The 20,107-nt window shown below is 43.2% G+C and overlaps 2 protein-coding genes across 3 annotated transcripts in view; one reads left to right on the top strand and one right to left on the bottom strand.

Moving 5' to 3' along the window:
• Window positions 1–1,408: 1,408 nt before the first annotated feature.
• Window positions 1,409–5,326, top strand: Tspyl4 (TSPY like 4). Its single transcript, XM_059272970.1, has one exon. It carries the CDS (start codon window positions 1,484–1,486, stop codon window positions 2,708–2,710), a length of 1,227 nt encoding a protein of 408 aa, XP_059128953.1. The 5' UTR covers window positions 1,409–1,483; the 3' UTR covers window positions 2,711–5,326.
• Window positions 5,327–8,428: 3,102 nt separating this feature from the next.
• The window catches only part of Nt5dc1 (5'-nucleotidase domain containing 1), a 119,083-nt gene continuing 107,404 nt past the window's right edge, over window positions 8,429–20,107 (bottom strand). For both annotated transcript variants that reach the window (XM_059272547.1, XM_059272548.1), the window contains exons 10-12: window positions 18,918–19,070; window positions 13,919–14,087; window positions 8,429–9,903 (exon numbers count right to left, since the gene is read on the bottom strand). In XM_059272547.1, the coding sequence (XP_059128530.1) occupies window positions 9,773–9,903; window positions 13,919–14,087; window positions 18,918–19,070 (453 nt within the window). In that variant the 3' untranslated portion in view covers window positions 8,429–9,772. The remainder of the gene's footprint in view (window positions 9,904–13,918; window positions 14,088–18,917; window positions 19,071–20,107) is intronic.

The raw sequence follows: 20,107 nt of genomic DNA, 5'->3' as shown, positions 1-20,107 counted from the left end.
TTTCCTAGCAGGAAGAGGCCAGTCTTTGAGTAGGGACACCCAACTTTGGAGTAGAAAGAAAAAAAAGAGTTGAACTTTATGATATGCCGTTCATTGTTAGCCAGTGTCTCTCTCTCGTCACCCTCCCGTCTTAGTTGAACCGGGTACTGCTTCCCTCACTAGAGTTTTGGGGGTAATGCTGTTTTCCTTTAAACCCTCATTGCCAGACTCGTATTTGAGCGTAACCATACTCTGGGGGAGAGTCAATTAATTTCCCAACGCAGAGAGCTGTAACGCTTTGTTCTAACAGGAATTGAAACATTGAAATATGCAGAATTTAAGTCTCTCTTTGGTCTTACCCATCCTTAAGGGTTAACATTGGCATTCTGACCTTAGCAAACTAAGAGACAGTGGTGATTACACATTAATTCTCTAAGTTGACTTGAATGAAGGACCTTTCTTCTTTTTAAGTAGATTTTTTTTTTTTTTTGAGCTGAGGATTGAACTCAGGGCCTTGCGCTTGCTAGGCAAGCGCTCTACCATTGAGCTAAATCCCCAACCCTTAAGTAGATATTTTAAAGAGACAATAATTTAGCTTTCTGGAAAAAAACAAAAACAAAACAAAAAAACCCCAAAACCTGATCATTGTTTCTACCCTCACAAAAGCAAATTTGGGCAAATGTTTGTTGACTTCATACCCACAAGCATGAAGCAGAAACTAAGATTATAACTCAAGGCAAAGGAGCATTAATATGCGTCGTTTTAGAAATTCAAGTACTCTGAGATTGTATTTCCTCCAGTAATACCTAAGGGCTAAATTTGTGCATATGGCATTCATGTAGCCACCTGTAAGTAAGGAGCAGTTTTCTATTCACTTAAAAATGAAGAAATATCCAGGCGCTTCATAGACGTCAGGCAATGTATACAAACATCAAAATCGTCACAGAAATAGAAATTAACCTTTTGAATGTCTTGTTTGCATGAAAATAACAACAACAACGACACTTCTTTTTCAAAATCGGATTCTGCGCAGTTCCTCAGCAGCCGCCATGAATTTCTGTCCGCAATAAGAAAGGTCTGTGAGCTGGTGAATTCGTTTTTCTATCTCTGAGAAGCTCGATGAGATCTGATTTTATTAGACAATAGCTCCTAGTTTTTAATTTGAGACAGTTTTAGATACTGCTGAAATTAATTCAGAGATTTACGAATACACGTTAATATAATTCTGCATCCATTTGTGTAAATAAACGCAATCTCCCAGATATGATTAAATTTACAGCATCCGTGTAAAAAGACAAAAAGAATACACTTGACTGACAAGCATAATTACCTGGGTAGCGAGTTCTCGCGCTACAGCTAGACGCAGCTGCTACCCTGACGTCACAGGTTGCCATGGTAGCAGCAGCCCCGAAGGAAAAGGGGTGGAGCTAAGCACTCACTGCGGTGCTGCGCTGCGTCTGCAGAGGACAAGGAAGACTCCTCTGCAGGGCTGACATCTGCCAAAATGAGCGGCCTGGATGAGGGCAACGAGCTCCCTCTCGCTAACACCACGACCCCCGCCCATGCCCCGGGAGATCTGGATCTGAAGCAGAACCAGGAGCTCCGCGAGGAAACCGACGCCGCGCGGGCGATGGAGGCTGCAGGTGAGGCCGGTGCAGAGGGAGGCGCGCCCTCGGATTCCGAGCCCTGCGGCCCTGCGCTTTGCCTTGCCGCGGCTGAGAATCCCGGTGCTGCAGCGGCAGCCGGAGAGGGGCTGGTGGATGCTCCGTCTCCATCAAAGGGCGGGGACGCAGCCTCAGCCCCTGTGGCAGCCCACGACAGCAATGAAAATGGCTGTCAGCCTGGAGAGCCGCGCAGCCCTGCTGGGCCGAAAGCTCCAGAAGCCTGTGGTGCGGTGGGCCTGGGGTCTCAGATGATCCCCGGGGCAAAGAAGACCAAGGAAATGACGGCGACCAAGTGCGCCATCTCTGCAGCCGCGGGGAAGGAGGGGGAAGCGGGGGCGGCGATGCAGGAAAAGAAGGGAGCACAGAAGGAGAAAAAGGTAGCTGGAGGAGGAAAGGAGGAGAATCGTCCCAGGGCCCCGAAGATCAATTGCATGGACTCGCTGGAGGCCATCGATCAAGAGCTGTCAAACGTAAATGCGCAGGCCGACAGGGCCTTCCTCCAGCTGGAGCGCAAATTTGGGCGGATGAGAAGGCTCCACATGCAGCGCAGAAGTTTCATCATCCAAAACATCCCAGGTTTCTGGGTCACCGCTTTTCGGAACCACCCTCAGCTGTCACCAATGATCAGTGGCCAAGATGAAGACATGATGAGGTACATGATCAATTTGGAGGTGGAGGAGCTTAAGCACCCAAGAGCAGGCTGCAAATTCAAGTTCATCTTTCAAAGCAACCCCTACTTCCGAAATGAGGGGCTGGTCAAGGAATATGAGCGCAGATCCTCTGGTCGAGTGGTGTCGCTCTCCACTCCAATCCGCTGGCACCGGGGCCAAGAACCCCAGGCCCATATCCACAGGAATCGGGAGGGGAACACGATTCCCAGTTTCTTCAATTGGTTCTCAGATCACAGCCTCCTAGAATTCGACAGAATAGCTGAAATTATCAAGGGGGAGCTGTGGTCCAACCCCCTACAATACTATCTGATGGGCGATGGGCCACGCAGAGGAGTTCGCGTCCCACCAAGACAGCCAGTGGAGAGCCCCAGGTCCTTCAGGTTCCAGTCTGGCTAAGCTCTGTCCTTTCGAGAAGCTTCTGCAGGAGAGTCCCACCACCTCCTCGGCTCGGCCAGCAGCATGCAGCCTTCTGTCTGCTTCCTCTTCCTGTTGGATTGTGTCCTTTGGTTCTTCTAAGTCTCCAGTAGTTTCAAGAAGATTGTGGCTTCCAAGTCTCTGCTCTTCTTTCTCTAGGCCATCACGATGTCCTGCATAGTGTTCATGGTGTTCCAAGTGCATGGCCTCCAAACTGCTTCTCTGCCAAGCTCACAGTGCTGTAGTTTGTACTGCCTTCCTTTGCATGGCTTGGTCCCTGTCTGTGATCATGGTCGTCTTCTAGTTTTTTAAAGTGGTTCCCTACCACAGGAAAGCTCGACACATCCTTAACCAAGAACTTGCCAGGTTTCATACTTTCTGCTGCGTCCCTGATATCTCTACGTACTGTGATGAACTGTGACGTTGACCACTGCAAGATGGAACTGTATCCCAACCCAGCAATCAGCCCAACAGGACATTCCAACTGATCCTAGCTGTCTTCCTGGGCCTTTGCTATTTATTTATCCTGCTTGTTACGGGTATAACAAGCAGGTGGCTGGTGGGTTTGACTACTAGGTATGAGAGAAGTAACAGGTGAGGAGTGTTTTATGTTACCACATTGGTCTTGTACCTTTGGTTACTGTGCACCGTGATCAGCTACTGGTGAGTATGGAGGCCTGTGCAATTGCCCACTAGTTCTCTCCTGGTTGAGCTTTGCCCAGGCCAACACTGTTCCTCAGGAACTATCTAAGGACCTAAGCTCCTAGGCAGCCCACAGGACCCCTTTACTGTACCATTCATTACCCATGACGCTGTTCACTATTGGGCATGATATGTAGTCCCATGTGGCAGTGCCCAAGGCATAGATAGCTTGAATGGCTCCCTTCTAGCATTAGTTCTGAGCCCCAGCCAACAAATGACTCCGAAGGTAACCCCCTTCTTCCTGTGTCCACACCCACTCTGATTAAGTAAGTCAAAGCTGCACAGGTTGGGGCAGTTAGAAATCGTTTGTGGCACACAGGGTTTGCTGTGTCTTTCTCCCGCTGACTCTTCTCTTTTTTCTTCCCCTGTTCCTTTCTCTTTGAAGCAGTTACAGCCCAGAGACAGAAAAACAAAAAAGGCAGAAAGGTTGTTTTTTTTTTTTCCTTAACACCCCCCCCCCCCAACCCCCGTTGTGTACAGGCAGGGAAAAGGTACTGTCAAGTAGACTCCAATTCTCTTGCTGCCCTCACTCTATCACCCTTCCCTTGGCAACGTCTGAAAATTCCAAGGGAGACCACCTCCACTCTTGCCTCCTCCTCCTCCATTCTACCAGAGGCTGTGTATTTCTTAAGCTCTCGTTTGAGAAGCCTGGAGAAGAGGAAGAAGCAGCCGGAGGACAGACTGCAGCCCCTGAGCGGGATGTGAATGAATGCAACTAACACGGCACCCAGGTCCCACGTTTCTAAAGACACAGCGGGGCATTTTCGGGCCTCGGCCTGTAGAATGACCAGAGAGCAGCAATGTGCGTCATCCCTGTTGTCTGCCTGGCCGTGGCCCTTACTCATCAGCTTTTGAATTTCTCTCCTTGTCTCCATCCTAACAAAGGAGGAAGAGGGCTGTAGAGTGCATTGTGGGAGACTCCAGGCATCTCCTGAGGGATGGGGGATGTGGAGTCTGGATTTGCCGGATCTGCTCCTGTGGGTAGGCAGCGGTGCTGAGCCTGCAGTGGTAACCCTCGCCCATTCCCTTTCTGACTTAAAAGGATTTGTCTAAGGCTCCTCCAGAGCTCAGGAGGTCTGGATACCTTCAGTGGAGGCTGGGAATTTAAGAGGACTGGAGGGAAAGGGTGGCCCATTGCAGAGTGAGTTCTTCTAGGCCTGCTGTGATGATTGACGTCTTGCAGGAGCCGGGTTGCGGGGAGGGGTCCCTGAGGCATGTTCCCGTGCAGAATGCGGAGATCAGGTGGGTTGGGATTTAAAGGGGATGCTTGGAGGATTTTCCTATAGTTTTTTCCTAATTCTCAACTTCACCACTAGATCTTTTGTAAACAGATGTAAGTCTGGGTGTTTTTTCTTCAGATTCGAGGAGTGACCTTTGTCTGTGGGAGATCAACGGTGTGCACTCCTTATCCCACTGTGCTTGACCAAACCCTATTATTCCCTGTCAGCTGACTGGCAGAATTGATGTTTACAAGCCTGCCTCTTGCTTCTAACTGAGACCAAGTGCAAACATTTGAATTTCTGTCCTTTGCAGTATGAAGACTTCCGTGACTATTCACTACTAGATTAACTTATTCTGGTGTCTGTTCATATACAGCTGTATTCTTAGAAACACAATCCGCACAATGTGATCTTTACAGTCTGAAGACTTTGTAAACCGTTGCTATGTCTTGTACAAGTGGTTTTCAAAAGGAAAAACGTAACTCGTCTTACTGATACTTCTTGCTGTAGTGATACTTGACATGTTCTTAACCAGTGTGGGGACTAGAATTGCTATCACACTAAATGAGAATCTTAGTCCTTTGTCTTCTCCTGTGTGCTTGAAGGAAAAATGTTACTGTTATGTTTCTTGTCTTCACCAAAAAGAAATAAATGAATAAAAATGAATAAAAAGCTCTGTGCTGTCTGGGCTAACACAGGTTGGGCAATGACGAAGTGCTTCACCTCTATTCACAGGGCAACATAAACTGAGCAGACCAATTTTTTTTTTTTTTTTTTTTTTTTTTTTTTGCCAGCAGGTGAGAGGCTCTCTGAACTGGTTTTGAGGCTGCACAGAGAATAACTGGGGGAACTGGGTGTGGTAACAACGTTCCTGACTGCAGCCCTTGGGAGCCTCAGGAAGGAGGAGCTGGAGTCTGAGTCAGCTTGGGCTACAAAGCAACTCACAGGCAGCTAGGCTGCCGTGTGTGTGTGTGTGTGTGTGTGTGTGTGTGTGTGTGTGTGTGTGTGATATAGTCTTAATACAAGATGTATATATGGAGTATATATGGCACATATATCTATATATTCCCATATATATCTTGTATTGAGACTATATCAAAGGAAGGAAATTAAGATCTAAAACTGAGGAAGAATGAAAAAAAATAAAAAGAAATTCAAAGGAATGGCGCAGGCGCAGGGCTGTAGGAATGAACCAGCTGTTGGGCAAGTGATGTCGACAGGATGTTGGAGTCTATTTTCATGGTAGATTAAGCAGAATAGAAGCCATGCTAACCTGCAGGGAGTGAGTGACGCTGTCTCATCAGAAGGAATACCTTTGTTAGACTCCAGCTGAAAAGAAAGGAATGGCAGGGTACAGCGGCATGCTCTGACTACATCTGGGATAGGAAAAAGGCAGAGATGGTTAACCTGCAAAAGGAAACCCAGCCAGCTCTCTTAAATCTCCGAGCCCAGAAATCATATTAGCAAGACTGGCATGTAGGAAACGTGCCAGTTGCCAGCCACTTCACGGACTATGCAGCTACTTGATAGATTTTAATTTAGCGGAAATCTTGGTCCACTTGTCAAATTTTTGCTTAGATGGCTAAAATATCTGGTTATTCATTTTCATAAACCACGTAGCATCCATACCTTCCTTAATAGAGATAATGCAGAAGTACTTAGCCTCTAAACCTTTATGGGATAGTGGCTGGGAAAACTATCACTAGTAACTGAAATTGTGAAATCTTTTAAGTCTGTCTAGATATATTTCAGTCACAAACTTATATTTTGGGTATTGCTATTAACTGTTTTGTCTTTTGAATCTGTAACCCAGGCTGGTTTCCAACTCTTGATCATCCTGCTTCTGTCTCCCTAAGTGCCAGGATTACAGGTATGTACCACTGAGTACTCCTTTCCAAGCACCACAGTGCTGCAGGGAAATCATTTAGCATTCACAGATTCCATGTTTCTAACACAGGCTATTTCCAGCCCCTTAAGACAGACCAAGGGAGGTGCTGTTAGCAAAAATGGAAACAAGGTTAGCTCACAAAGGGAATCTTTCCAACAACAACAGTATTGTAAGGGATAAAAATCAGTATGGGCCCTTAAATTGTCATAAAAACCCACCGGTTATGTTAGAAAGTTCCCTGCTTTTTAGTGCATATGACTATGAAGGAAGACACACAGGCTGGAAAGATAGCCCAGGGGTTAAGAGCTCCTGTTGCTCTTGCAGAAGACTCCAGTTTGGTCCTTGGCACCCATATCTAGTGGCTCAAAATCATTTATAATCCAGCTTCAGGGGACCTAAAAGGAATTTTGGCCTCCATGGGCAGCTGCATGCATGTGTACACACAGACAAGCAGGAACACACATAAATAAAAAATGATACAATAAAAATAATAAACAGCTTTTTGATAATATTCTTAATTAAAAAAAAAGACTTATTTTTTTGTATGGGTGCCTGGTGAGACTAGCAGGCCAGAAGAGGGTTTCAGATCTTTTGGAACTGGTGTTACAGACAGCTGTGAGCTGCCCAGGTCTTCTGCAAAAGCAGCAAGGACTCTTAAATGCTGAGCCATCCACCTCTCCAGCTCCCTCTTCTTAATTTTTATGATACTGATGTTTTTTGCTATTTTTTTTTTTTTTTTCGAGACAGGGTTTCTCTGTGTAGCTTTGCGCCTTTCCTGGGACTCACTTGGTAGTCCAGGCTGGCCTCGAACTCACAGAGATCCGCCTGGCTCTGCCTCCCGAGTGCTGGGATTAAAGGTGTGCACCACCACCGCCCGGCGTTTTTTGCTATTTTAAAGCTTCTTCTTTTTTTTTTTTTTAATCATCATCGTGTGTATTTGGACATGAGTATGGCACGGCACGTGTGTAGAGGTCAGAGAACAAGTCTGTGGGGCCAGTTCGTTCTCTCCACCTTTACGTGGGTTTCAGGGCTTCACGTCATTGGATTCCGGCAATGAGCATTTTTATCCACAAAAGCATCCTGTTAGCCCCATGTTTACCTTTCTTATCCAGCAAGAAACACTGGTACTTTTTATGAAGCATGAAATACAACTGAAGGGTAGCTCAGTAAAGAAGCATTCCCTAGGTCAGCAGTGACAAGGCAGCAGGTGTGACCAGGGGAAGGTGCTCTAGACTCCGACTCTTCTAGACAGAAAAGATGAGGTCACAGAAGGTGGCGCCACCAAGGTCTTCAAGTGGAAACCCGGAAAGCACTTTTCACTTGAAGTTACTTTCTCCCTACTCTTCAGTGGTCAAAAACCCCCATACAATTAATTTTTAAATTTTGGGCTTCTCAATTCTTTTTTTTTTTTTTTTTTTTTTTTAAATATTTATTTATTTATTATGTATACAGCATGTATGCCTGCAGGCCAGAAGAGGGCACCAGATCTCATTACAGATGGTTGTGAGCCACCATGTGGTTGCTGGGAATTGAACTCAGGACCTCTGGAAGAGCAGTCAGTGCTCTTAACCTCTGAGCCATCTCTCCAGTCCGGGCTTCTCAATTCTTATGAGCACTGAAACACACAGTCTTGGGCCACAAGATGGCTCAGTGGGTAATGGCACTTTGCCCCAAGTGTGATGACCTGGGTTTAATCCCTGGGACATATATGGTAGAGAGAAAGCGCGCGTATACACACACACACACACACACACACACACACACACACACACGCACACGCACACGCACGCGCGCGCGCGCACGCACGCACACACACACACACACACACGCACGCACACACACAAACGTAAAAAAAAAAAGCTTTCTTTTCACTAACACAAGAAACAGCCATAGGGAAAAATAAGTTTTATTTTAAAGCAAAGTGAAACCTCCACTAAAGCATACAATAGATAGCATCTTTTATTTGGCCGTAAGCTGGATTGTGCGTGCTCAGTATAACACTCTAACGACATTTTGGAGATCAAATACATCACTGTCTATGTATACTTATTGATCAGCATCAAAGATACAGATGATAAGGAAAAATGTTATCCTTTTAATTACCCTGAGAAACACATCCTCATAGTACACTTGGGATTTATCTGAACATTTACACATTTTAAGAAAATAGCTTTTCAGTGCATATGTTAATAAGCTAAATTCCACGAAAAAATAATGATAACGTTCTCTAGTCTTGTCTACTATGGACAGTGCAGTTAAGAGGCAAAAGAGGACCCGGGAACTTCCATCAACTGAAGCCAAATATCCTGTGTGCACATGATCTGATGCAAATGCTACTCACACAGCTAAGGGAACCACCAGGACACACCTCCCTGACCTGCAGTGGACTGATACAGCTCTGAACAGTGCTGCTCTCTGCCATTTCTTCCTCTCTTCCCAAGGACAAACCTGGAACTCAGTTTAATCGGTATAAATCTAACTTCCTCCTAATAGGGGAAATTAATACTTAGGAGTAAGGTTATATTATCTCAAGAAATCATGTCTCTTTATATATTTTGGGAAAAGAAGAAATAGCAAAAAGCTTGGTAGCTTGGAAAAAGAACTGAGTGTCATTAGACTCTGGTGTTGGCTATCAATTCTGGTTACACTTTTTGAAATGGACATATCAAAGATATGAATAGTCACCTCTATTTAACTATACAAATCTATTTTTGTACACAGAGTTTGGAGCACAGAGTTTATTCACTAGGTCTCAAATCACAGTTGAGAATCACATTCACTGGAAGGCTTGTTTAAAAGCCATTGCTGGGCCCTACTCCCAAAGTGTCTGATTCAGGAGGTTTGGAACAAGGCATTCAAATTTGCATTTTCAAGTTCTATGTTGCTCTGCTATCAGTCTGTGGACCAGGCTTTAGAAAATGCTGGACTAGGTAGACGTATAAATATACTCTTGTATAGGTGTTTGTTATCATCTTGGGAGAATCCTCAAAACTACTAGTATAGAAAATATTAAACATTCTTTTTCAGTTTAGGGTACTAAAAATTTTACTATAACAAGAACTGTTAAACATTAAAATTATTTATATAAAATGATATATATATATATTTTAAACAGACAGATTAACAAGTACCCATTTGGTCAATTTTCATTGAAAAATTGTTCCTATAAATCGTTTGCATTTTTTGAAAATTAACTTTTTTTTTAACAGTGTGTCTGCTGCACACATGGTTGGTTCATTTTTCAGTAAATATTATTTTGCTGTCTGTATCTTGAGAACCCAAGGCATAATGGACCAATGGATAGTAACCAGCTGTTTTTGAATTGTTTGTAGAGAATCTTGTAAATTTGTAGTCCAGGGGTAACTCTGTGAGGGAGGGAAGGAAAAAAATGATTGTTTTATTATCCACCAAACTCCTTTCATAAATACAATTAGATTAAAATGCAGTGTTTCATGATCAGAACAAGGACAACAATAACAGTCAGAGTAAAGTGGATGGGGAAATGACCATGAAGCTTCCATACAAAGAACTACAGACAACTGAGGAATGCTGGGAGTGGGAGGCACAGTCTTCACCAGGGAAGAGCACATCATTGATTACCTAGTGCCAAATGGTTAACCTTGAAAATAGGTACATACAAGTAGCATTACACATACTGAGTAGTCTGTATTTATGTTATACACACACATACATGTAACAGCATTAATGAGAAAAGAGGGCATGAATCTGAAAGAGGAAGAAGGAATATATGGGAGGACTTGGAAGGAAGAAAGGGAAGGGAAAATGATGTAATTCTATTATAGTGTCAAAAAAAAAAAAAACCAAAGGAAGTAATAAAAAAATTCAGTGTTTCTATTTTATCAGTAATTTTGATACTTGTGCTACAGAGAGGTTGGTACCAGGGATACAGAGTATAGAGTAAATACATAAAATTTGCAATATGATGTATGCCAAACTGCATTTATATATACTATACACAATCCCCAGAACTCTGCCCAAATTACACTTTTTATTAGGTGTCACTGAGAGGCATCAAAACTCAAGCAGTTAATCTTTACCAGAAAAAAACTACTGCTGGATAGGAAGAGAGAATCTTGCTTTCTTGACACCAGAGAAAGTCACGTTTATTGTGAAAAGGAAAACATTTAGCTTTAGAAAGCATCAGATACCCTAGATTCTGGGTATTTAAATATGAATGACATTAACTAAGTAATATGCAACAGCAATGCTGTTTAAGGTAACAACAAAGATTTGTTATTATTAAGAAATATGGGGCTTGGGCTGGAGAGATGGCTCAGTGGTTAAGAGCACTGGCTGCTCTTCCGGAGGTCCTGAGTTCAATTTCCGTAACCACATGGTGGCTTACAACCATCTATAATGAGATCTGGTGCCCTCTTCTGGCAAGCAGGCATACATGCAGGCAGAACACTGTATACATTATAAATAAATAAATAAATAAATCTAAAAAAAAAAAAAGAAATATAGAGGCTGGTAAAATGGCCCCACAGTTAAAAGCACTTGCTGCTCTTCCTGAGGATTGGAATTTGGTTCCCAGCATCCACATTCACGAACACCTGTGACTCCAGTTTCAGGGACTGATGCCCTCTTCTGGCCTCCATGCCCTGCCCCCCAAACACCGTAAAAAGTGGGGTTGGTTGGAGAGATAGCTCAGAACATGTATTGCTCTCACAGAGGACCCAAGGCTTGCCAGCTGGTCAGCAAGCTAGAGAGATGTCTATCCCCGGCCTCCCCTTTCCAGAACCCACATCAACTGGCTCACACTGATTGTAACTGCAGCTCCAAGGGGATCTGATGCCTATGTGGACACCTACATTCCAGTGTGTATCTCTAACAGAGACACAGATAGACACTGACACACATAATTTAAAGTAATAAAAATAAATCTTAAAAAAGAAGTAGAAAAGAAAACAGGGAGCTGGAGAGATGACTCGGGGGTTAACAGGGCTTGCTGCTTCATCGAGAGGATCAGAGTTCGGATCCCAGCATTAATATCAGGCAGCTCACCGACACCTATACCTCCAGCTCCATGGTGTCTAAAGCCCTCTTCTGGCCTCTATGGGACTCATTCACACGTGTGTACATATTGTTCTACACACCTCACTATAAGTAATAGAAATTAAAAAAAATAAACCTGAGGCTGGGGAGGAGGCTCTGAGTTGGATCCCCAGAACCCACATTTAAGAACTGGGGGCAGCGGTGCATGGTTCTAAATCCCACTGTTGGGGAGGCGGGTATAGGCAGCTGTCTAGCTTTCTGATCAGCTAGCTAGCCTACCCTATGTGGTTACTTGGTGAGTTTTAGCCCTGTGAAAGGGAAGGGTGGATGTTGCCTGAAGAAACACACACACACACACACACACACACACACACACACACACACACACGTACACAGACACAGATAGACAGAAAGACAGAAAGACAGACAGACAGACAGACACACACACACACACACACACACACACACACACACGCATCTGGGTCTATAGGCAAACTAAGGTCAAAAACACTGTCAAACTTGGGATTCCGGAGCCCATGGAGTCAGCGAGAAGAAAGAGGTCGCATCTCTCTTGTAGGAGGTGGCTGATGGCGGCTGACTACTCAGAACAGAATAGAAAAGACTCCCTTCTCCTGATTCTGGCTTGTCGTGCAGTTTTCTCGTCAATTCTGTCATGAGTACACCATATCAGCCATATTATCCCAACTCTGGAACAATTAAATGAAGTGAACCAAAATGAAGACATTCCTACACTGTAAAATAACACAGAAACAGAATAGCTCTTGGCATCCAGAGAAATCAGCAGGATTTGAGTCCTTTCGATTTTATCTTTCGGATGTGCAAACCATGCCCATCACACTTCTTCTTCCAGCTGCCTTTCTTTCTTTTTTTTTTTTTTTCGAGACAGGGTTTCTCTGTGTAGCTTTGCACCTTTCCTGGAACTCACTCTGTAGTCCAGGCTGGCCTCGAACTCACAGAGATCCGCCTGCCTCTGCCTCCCGAGTGCTGGGATTAAAGGCGTGCGCCACCAACGCCCGGCTCCAGCTGCCTTTCTTATGCTGAGGTAAGCAACACAGTGGTGTCTGACTACCGAGTCTGTCACTGACAGTCAAGCCGGGGTTCTGTAGGAGACATAACTCATTCCTAAGAACGTGATTACTGTGTTACATTGTGAGGGAGTGTCTCCAGCATCAGAACAGATAAGATACACCTCTCTCGCCCTTTCCCAGCCATGACACCTGGCTCCTTTCAGTTCTGTCTCACCTGCTCTCTCTGACACACAGCTCAGCTGCCAGCCGCTGCACATCTCCTTTGAGCTAAATTCACTCTGGACTGTGTCTAATCAGCTGTGAAGTCTATTCACTACAAATCAATTTTGATTTGGAAAGACTTAATTAAAAATTGCTATTCTCTTAGTTTTTACATCTATAAAATATCTCAATCCTTGGTTTTCTGTAGTTGGCTGTTTTTTATATTATTTTTGTGGTTTCGAGCCTCATACTCCTGGCAATTATTCACTCTGGGCTATACATTATATGACTTGTTTTAAGGAAGTATTTGAGTCCCAGAATAATGTGAATGGGCACTCATTTCCACCAAGTGTATGGAGGCATTAACCATTGATGGACTGTGATTTTTTTGCTAGTCAGCCCCTGTGAAAATGTGGACTTTGCCTTAATTCATCCTTACAACAGAGACCGAAGGAGCTCATCAGGCCTGTTATCTCTTCTACTTCCTATCTGAGAAGTTACATGAGTTACTGAAAGGTTCACTCCACATCAGTGGACTCTTTGGGGGAAAGTAGCCCCAAAGTCAGGTTCATCTTACTGGGCTTCCTAAGCATCTTGTCCTGGTAATTCTCCCAACCTGTATCCTATTTCTCCAAACAGATTTTAAAAAAGTGTCTAGCCTTTGTTGCTGGCTCCAGAAAGGGGTGTATGTGTGTGTGTGTGTGTGTGTGTGTGTGTGTGTGTGTGTGTGTGTGTGCATCCCCTAACCCAGGCTGCCATATCTAGAAGCTCTTTCCCCTAAAAAAACCCAGCAACTCATTATACAGGCTGAGCAGGATCTGTTTAGGAATACACACACACACACACACACACACACACACACACACACACACACACACAATATATGTATGTAACAATTAATGAAAAAAGAAGCCATGAATTTGAAAGAGAACAAGGAGAGGTATAAGAGAGGATTTGAAGAGAGGAAATGGAAGTGAGAAATGATGTAATTAAATTATAATCTCAAAAGTAAAGGAACACAGTAACAATGTCTTGAGAAGACTCCTTCTTTAAGACAACACCTCTGAGGGTTACTATCTTGGACAGGGCGGCCTCCCAGGTATTCCTCCATTACCTGCAATCGCTTCAATGCTTGGAATTGCAATAGTGCTGTAGGCGCTGATCCTCCTAGAGGACCACGTGTAAACCAAGGAGTCTTCTGCATGCCCTCGTCTCGAGACTGAGTCAGTAAAATATGAGCCCCATTTATTTGACAAGGAATTTAGAGGCTTTACCTTTGGTTCCTGAAAGAGAACGGAACGGCTGTGATTCGAATGGCATCTGCAGTGAACTGTTCTTGCAAGTGTTTTATTCACTCACTAAATAAAAGGAAGTAGGAGAATGCTATAGGAACCTGTGAGCCCAGCTTGGGAACTTAGTACATTTTTTTGCAAAGAAAATACCATTTCCTTATTATGAGTGCCCTTTGACATGATCCAGAATTGGCTCTTTAAATGGTCAGTTGTCACAATCTGAAAACTATCCTAAGGTCTATAATAAGATATTTTCTCTATGATTAAAGTAATTCTAATTTACCTGTCATCATTACTAGTACTATTACATTGAAGGCTAATTAAAAACTTCATAGGAATTTTCTCAGTTTTTTTTTTTTTTGGTAGGAGAGGGTGAGGACATGAAAACTTACTTATTGCTTTCAGTATATCTGAAACATGAAGCCAGTCCATCAATAAAGGTTTAAAATGACTAGCATTAGATCTGTTTGGGGAGCCCCTGGCAGTGGGACCAGGACTTATCCCAGGTGCATGAAATGGCTTTTTGGAACACATTCCCTAGGGTAGGATACCTTGCTCAGCCTTGATACAGGGGGGAGGGGCTTGGTCCTGCCTCAACTTAGTATGCCAGAGTTGTTGACGCCCTAAGGGAAGCCTTAGGGAGTCTTAGGGAGGGGGAACTCAGATTGGTGTATAAAATGAAAAAAAAAAAACAAAAAAACAAAACCCAAACATTTTTAAAAAATAAATTAAAAAAAAACCCACCAGCATCTATCTATCTATCTATCTATCTATCTATCTATCTATCTATCTATCTATCTATCTATCTACTTCTAACTCCCAAGTGCTGGGATTAAAGGTATGTACCACCATGCCTGGGTTACTAGGTTTGTATTTGTTTTTTCCTAAAAAAAATATTTTCTAGCTTTCTCTGAGGAGACTGAGAGATAAATATGTCCACTTCTAGGGCTAACCACAGACTCTTTCCCAGGTAGACTCTCTATGGATGGATTTTCCAAAGGGTAGGTATTTATTTAGTTCTGTGTGTGCATGTGTGTGTGCAGGGTAGAGGTCGATGTTGAGTGTCTTACTGGACTGGCTCTCTCTAAACCTTATTTTTTTGAAACAGGTTCTCTCACTGAACTGGTGCTCACTGATTTGGCTGGAGTGGCTGGCCAGCAAGCCCTGTGGTCCCTCCCGACTCCATCCCCTATCTCCACAGGCATTACAAACATGTGCCACCAAGCCTGGCTTTTTAAAAACATAGGTTCCGAGGACTGAACTCAGGTCCTTACGATTTTGAGGCAAGCACTTTACTGACTGAGCTATCTCCCTAGCTCTTATTTCTGCTTCTTATCCTTCAAGTTGTAACTTGAGAAATCACTCCTTACAGTGAGGTTACTGTCTTAGCCACTTTTCTATTGATGTGAAGAGACACCATGACCATGACAATTTATAGAAGAGTGTATTGGGGGCTTATAGTTAAGTTAGAGTCCAGGATCATCATGGTGGGGAGCATCGTAGCAGGCAGGCATGCTGCTGCAGCAGCAGCTGAGAGCTTGCGTTCTTGTCTGCAAGGAGGACACAGAGAGCTAACAGGGAATGATGGCTTTGGCTCTTGAAACATCAAAGGCCCCCTGCAGTGACACACTTCTTCTAAAAAGGCCACACCTCTTAATCCTTCCCAAACAGTTCCAGCAGCTGAGGACCAAGTATTCAAGTATATGAACCTATGAGGGTCATTCTCATTCAAACCACCACAGTTACAAAAATATTTTCAAACTTTTTTGTCAATCAACATTACAGTTGTGGTTTTATTTTCAGGTCTATAATCCCTTCAGAGGTTATTTTTATGTGAAGGATGAGGAAGGGGATCAGAGTACTTTTCTCCTCCTTTCACTCCTGACTGGAATGTTCTGTTGGCTCCTGTGTGGTGTGATAAGGGACTTTGTCTGGATGCTATTCTCTATACAACATTTGTTATATATGGAGTGAATATCTCTTCCTGACATCTTGGGGCTAGGAGGATTACTCAGATTTTAGAATTTGTCAGTTTTGAGAATATTTAAATATATTTTACTTAAGCATCTGTTACCTGAAAATTCAGAATTCAAAGGCTCTAAATACTGGAATTTTTGAACAACATCATATTGGTATTAAAAAAATTTCAGAAACCAGCCAGGTGTGGTAGTTGATCCATATACTCCCGGAACTCAAGAGGCCGAAGCAAGAGGGCTTCAAGCTTGAGGGAAGCCTGGGCTATATAGTGAGGTCAGACTCAAAAAGAAAAGTGTTCAGAGTACGGAACTTTTAGAATTCTGGGTTAGGTATGCTCACTTGGTACCAAGTCAAGAGTACTAGCATAAAAAAATTAGTAAAGCTTTGTAATATGGCTAAAAATCCCTGCTTCCTTACCCATTTCATTTCTTTAGTCTTGTGAGGGTTGAGTCTTCCAATCTCGTAAATAGACTCTAACACACCCTCTTAAGTATATCTCTTCAATTATGTAGGTTCGTATTTAAGAACTTGAATAGAAGCTTAAGTTTTACTGATGGCGGTCTTACGTGTTTGGTGGGTTACTTCCTAGAGTTTTCACTTTGTTGTCTGTGTGGATGATTTGTCTCTCTCTACAGTTGTGGCTATGACTGCTGTAGAGATCAGCTGTTGGCTTTTGAATGCCAATTTAGCACCAGCATTCTGACCGAACTTTCCTGTTAATTTTGGTACCTCGATGATTCTTTCTATGCTAATGGTCATATAACTGTAAAATACGACAATTTGCTAAACTGCCTTTTAAGCTCATTCCACATTTTTTTCTCTTTTCTCGTGGCCAGTTCTGTTACATGGTGTAATCAATAAGAGGTATCCTTGTCCAGCTCAGAGCGTGGAAGGAGAGCCTGCTGGGCCCTGCCTTGGTCTCCACGTAATTAATACATATACACAGGTTTGCATTTTCCCTCTTCCTTCATTTTCTTCAGCTATAGCACAGTCTTACTGCGGATTCAGTAGATAGGCTTTCCCTAGCTTAAGGATATTACCTTATTTTTCTTATTTGTTAAAAATGTTCAGCATTAAAAGTAAATTATTTTTTTAACCTAAACTTAAGACACAATATTCTAAAAAGTATGCAATTTCTTTTTCACTTGTTTTTAGTTAAAGTGAAGAAACAACCTAGAACAGTAAGAAAGGAAGCCACAGGAGAGAGTCCTGGTCCTTCAACACAAGGCTGGCTGCATGGCACCAAGACTCTCAGGGATTCCTACTCTCAAGAACAGACTGTTGACTGGCTGCTTCTTTATGATTTATGAGGTAAAGAATATTATTCCTTAGTCACTCTAGTAGCCTTGTGAATCACTAACAGGTACTCTTTCCTCATCTGTCACCAACCTCTGACAGAAGAGTGGATAATGAGCTGATATACCAAGAGTCTAGAAAAAGGAGTTTGTGCAGAAGCTTGTCAAGTTCCATTTGAGATGTCCCCGGTCCTCACACTTCCTGTCACAAATCGTGGGAGGTAAAAGTGATCGTCAGATTCCAGATGCCTTTACTTAGATTGGAAAGTATTGCAAAACACTGCAGAAATTGAGTTCAAACAGCAAAAGGAAAGTGGTCAGCACAGACTGAGTCACCGCAGGAACAGTGTTCCAGATCATGGCATCAGCTTTGAGAAGATTCGGCTAATTCCCTATTAACTAACTTTATTTGTGAAAGATCATTTAGCCTGAATAAAGTCATTAGGAATGTAAATCAGATCCTTCTGTAGGCAGTTTTTGAACTTTTTGAACAGAAAGAGGGACTCTTTTCTATATTACATGCTTGACACTTGGTTGGGAAAGCTACATTTTTCTTAACAACCTCAACACACTCTCCCACGGTGGCAATGTTCTCTTAGTTCTCTAGGGAATATCCCCTTCTGCTGGGATTGAAGATGTTTGAGTTCTGTCCCCCCCACAGGGAGGCAGGAAAGTGACTAAACCCGATGTGTTGGTGTTTATACTGTGCTGTTCAGAGCAACTGAGCTCTGCATCGCAGCAACAGGATGTCATCAGGCGGGAGGCTCAGGTTTATGTCAAGATATTTGTGGGAAAAAACAGAACAAAACAAAAAAACATACAGTTGCTTCCTTTATTTTTAAACCTAGGCAGGGAGATACATGACAGACTACATTTTTTTCTTAAGGTATTTTTCCCTTGATGATTTCGCATGTGTATATTATGGATTTGGATTATATTCACCTCCTTACCCCCTCTCACCCTTCCCCTGAACTCCCTCTTCCCAACAAGTCCCCTCCAACTTTGGTGTCTTTTTAAAAAATGAGTCACTGAGTGTAATTAGGGCTGCTTGCATGAGCAAGGGTGTGGGCTTTTTTACTGGAACATGGGCAACATAGCAGCACTACACCACTGAAAAAAAATGACTCATTGTCTCTCAAGCCAACAGCTCCCCAATTTAGGGGGGGGTATCATGCAGTTCTCTGTATCCACGATGGAACGATGATGGCACATACTAGGTTCTTAAAAGCAGATGAATCAAGTACTTTGGCTACAGCTATCTGCTTAGGTGGAAGCCATTAAATTACAGTGATTCAAACATAAACCATAGATACATGAAGGTATTCAGTCAGACCAGAATAATTTGTTTTTTGGGACAGGGTCTCATGAAGCCAAGGCTGGGGTAAAACTCACTATGTAGCCAAGGCTAGCCCTGAGATACTGATCCTCTTGTTCCACTTATCATGTGGTGGGACTACAGGCAGATGACACCATTCCCAGCTCATTCTAGAGTCAGATAGCGTAACTTCAGCATCCAGACACCTAAGAAGAGGACAGACAGGATCCTTACCTCATATTTTCCTCTTTTCTCCAGAGGTTCTGCACCCTCAGCCTTCTCCATCTCTTGCCCCTGAAGCTCCTCAAGAATGAGGACTGTCTCCCAGTTACTATAGTGATGGGCTGGGAAAATATCTGAGTGCATGCTGTCACCAAAGTAAACGACCTATGATGCAGACAGAAAACTCTGAATGAGGCGTGGCTGTGAGGACGGTGGCCACTGCACAGAAAACAGAAAAACTGCCCTCAACAGGCTTCAGAGTCCGAGAACCAAAATGCCGTAAGTGACTTAAACTTCATAAATAATTTCACAGATGACCAATTATTTGTCCTAATTGATCTGGAGGTTTGTTGAAGATGGAAAGAAGGTAGAAGATGAGAAACAATTTTATTTGATTTTCCTAATGAAGAAGCGAGCCTGTGTATTTTCACACATCTATAATTAAATCTGCCTCTAGAACTAAAACTGACAACTTACAGGGATTACCTATTATTAAGAACACAGACCATAACCACTGTTCAAGAGTTTATCCACCCTGAGAACTCGCCCTGGATCTGCTGAAACAGAACTCATGAATGAATAGCTCCAGCATGTCAAGTTTAGAAGGCCCCCCAGGTATTCTGAGGCAAAGTCCAGACTACACCCCTCAATTCACAGAAGAGAGTGTGAAGTTAAGGTAAGAACCAGATGCTCCTCGTCTAGGTCCTGTGTCCACTAAACCCCTGACCAGTTAGTTCTCAGGAGGCTAAGAAAGCCTGGACCGGGACTCAGCTACCCAGTGGTTTTTCCTGCTCACCGGGCTTATCGTATACATCATGGAGAGGAAACACATACCAATGTCCAACCTTGACAGTGTGAACAAGGGGTCAAATGCAAGCAATTCAAGGGAAAGCTGGTAAGTCACTGTCGTTTCAGACACTGCTTGTTTTATGTATAAAATATTCTTTGGTTAGGTGTTATCAGAATGCCATTTCTCAGGCATCCCATGTCTGAATCATGTACTTCCAAGATCTGTGGCCTCTTTGGAATCTTTGTTTTTTTTTTTTTTTTTTTTTGTCACAGATAAAGACCAAGTACTTACCGAAAGTGTATCTAGTCAGAAGAGAAAAAAGAAGAGATGTAGCAGATGCTCAGAGGCATATGACCCACCTAGATACTTAATCGTAACCATTTACAGCCATGCTTTTGTTTACAACCATTTG

The sequence above is a fragment of the Peromyscus eremicus genome, chromosome 8b (genome assembly GCF_949786415.1).
Source record: "Peromyscus eremicus chromosome 8b, PerEre_H2_v1, whole genome shotgun sequence".
In the NCBI taxonomy this organism is placed as follows: domain Eukaryota; kingdom Metazoa; phylum Chordata; class Mammalia; order Rodentia; family Cricetidae; genus Peromyscus; species Peromyscus eremicus.
This window is presented reverse-complemented; position numbering and strand designations above follow the sequence as displayed.

What these genes read in the sequence shown, in the direction of transcription:
- Tspyl4 (XM_059272970.1), top strand. Translation starts at nt 1,484, where the DNA reads ATGAGCGGCCTGGATGAGGGCAACGAGCTCCCTCTCGCTAACACCACG.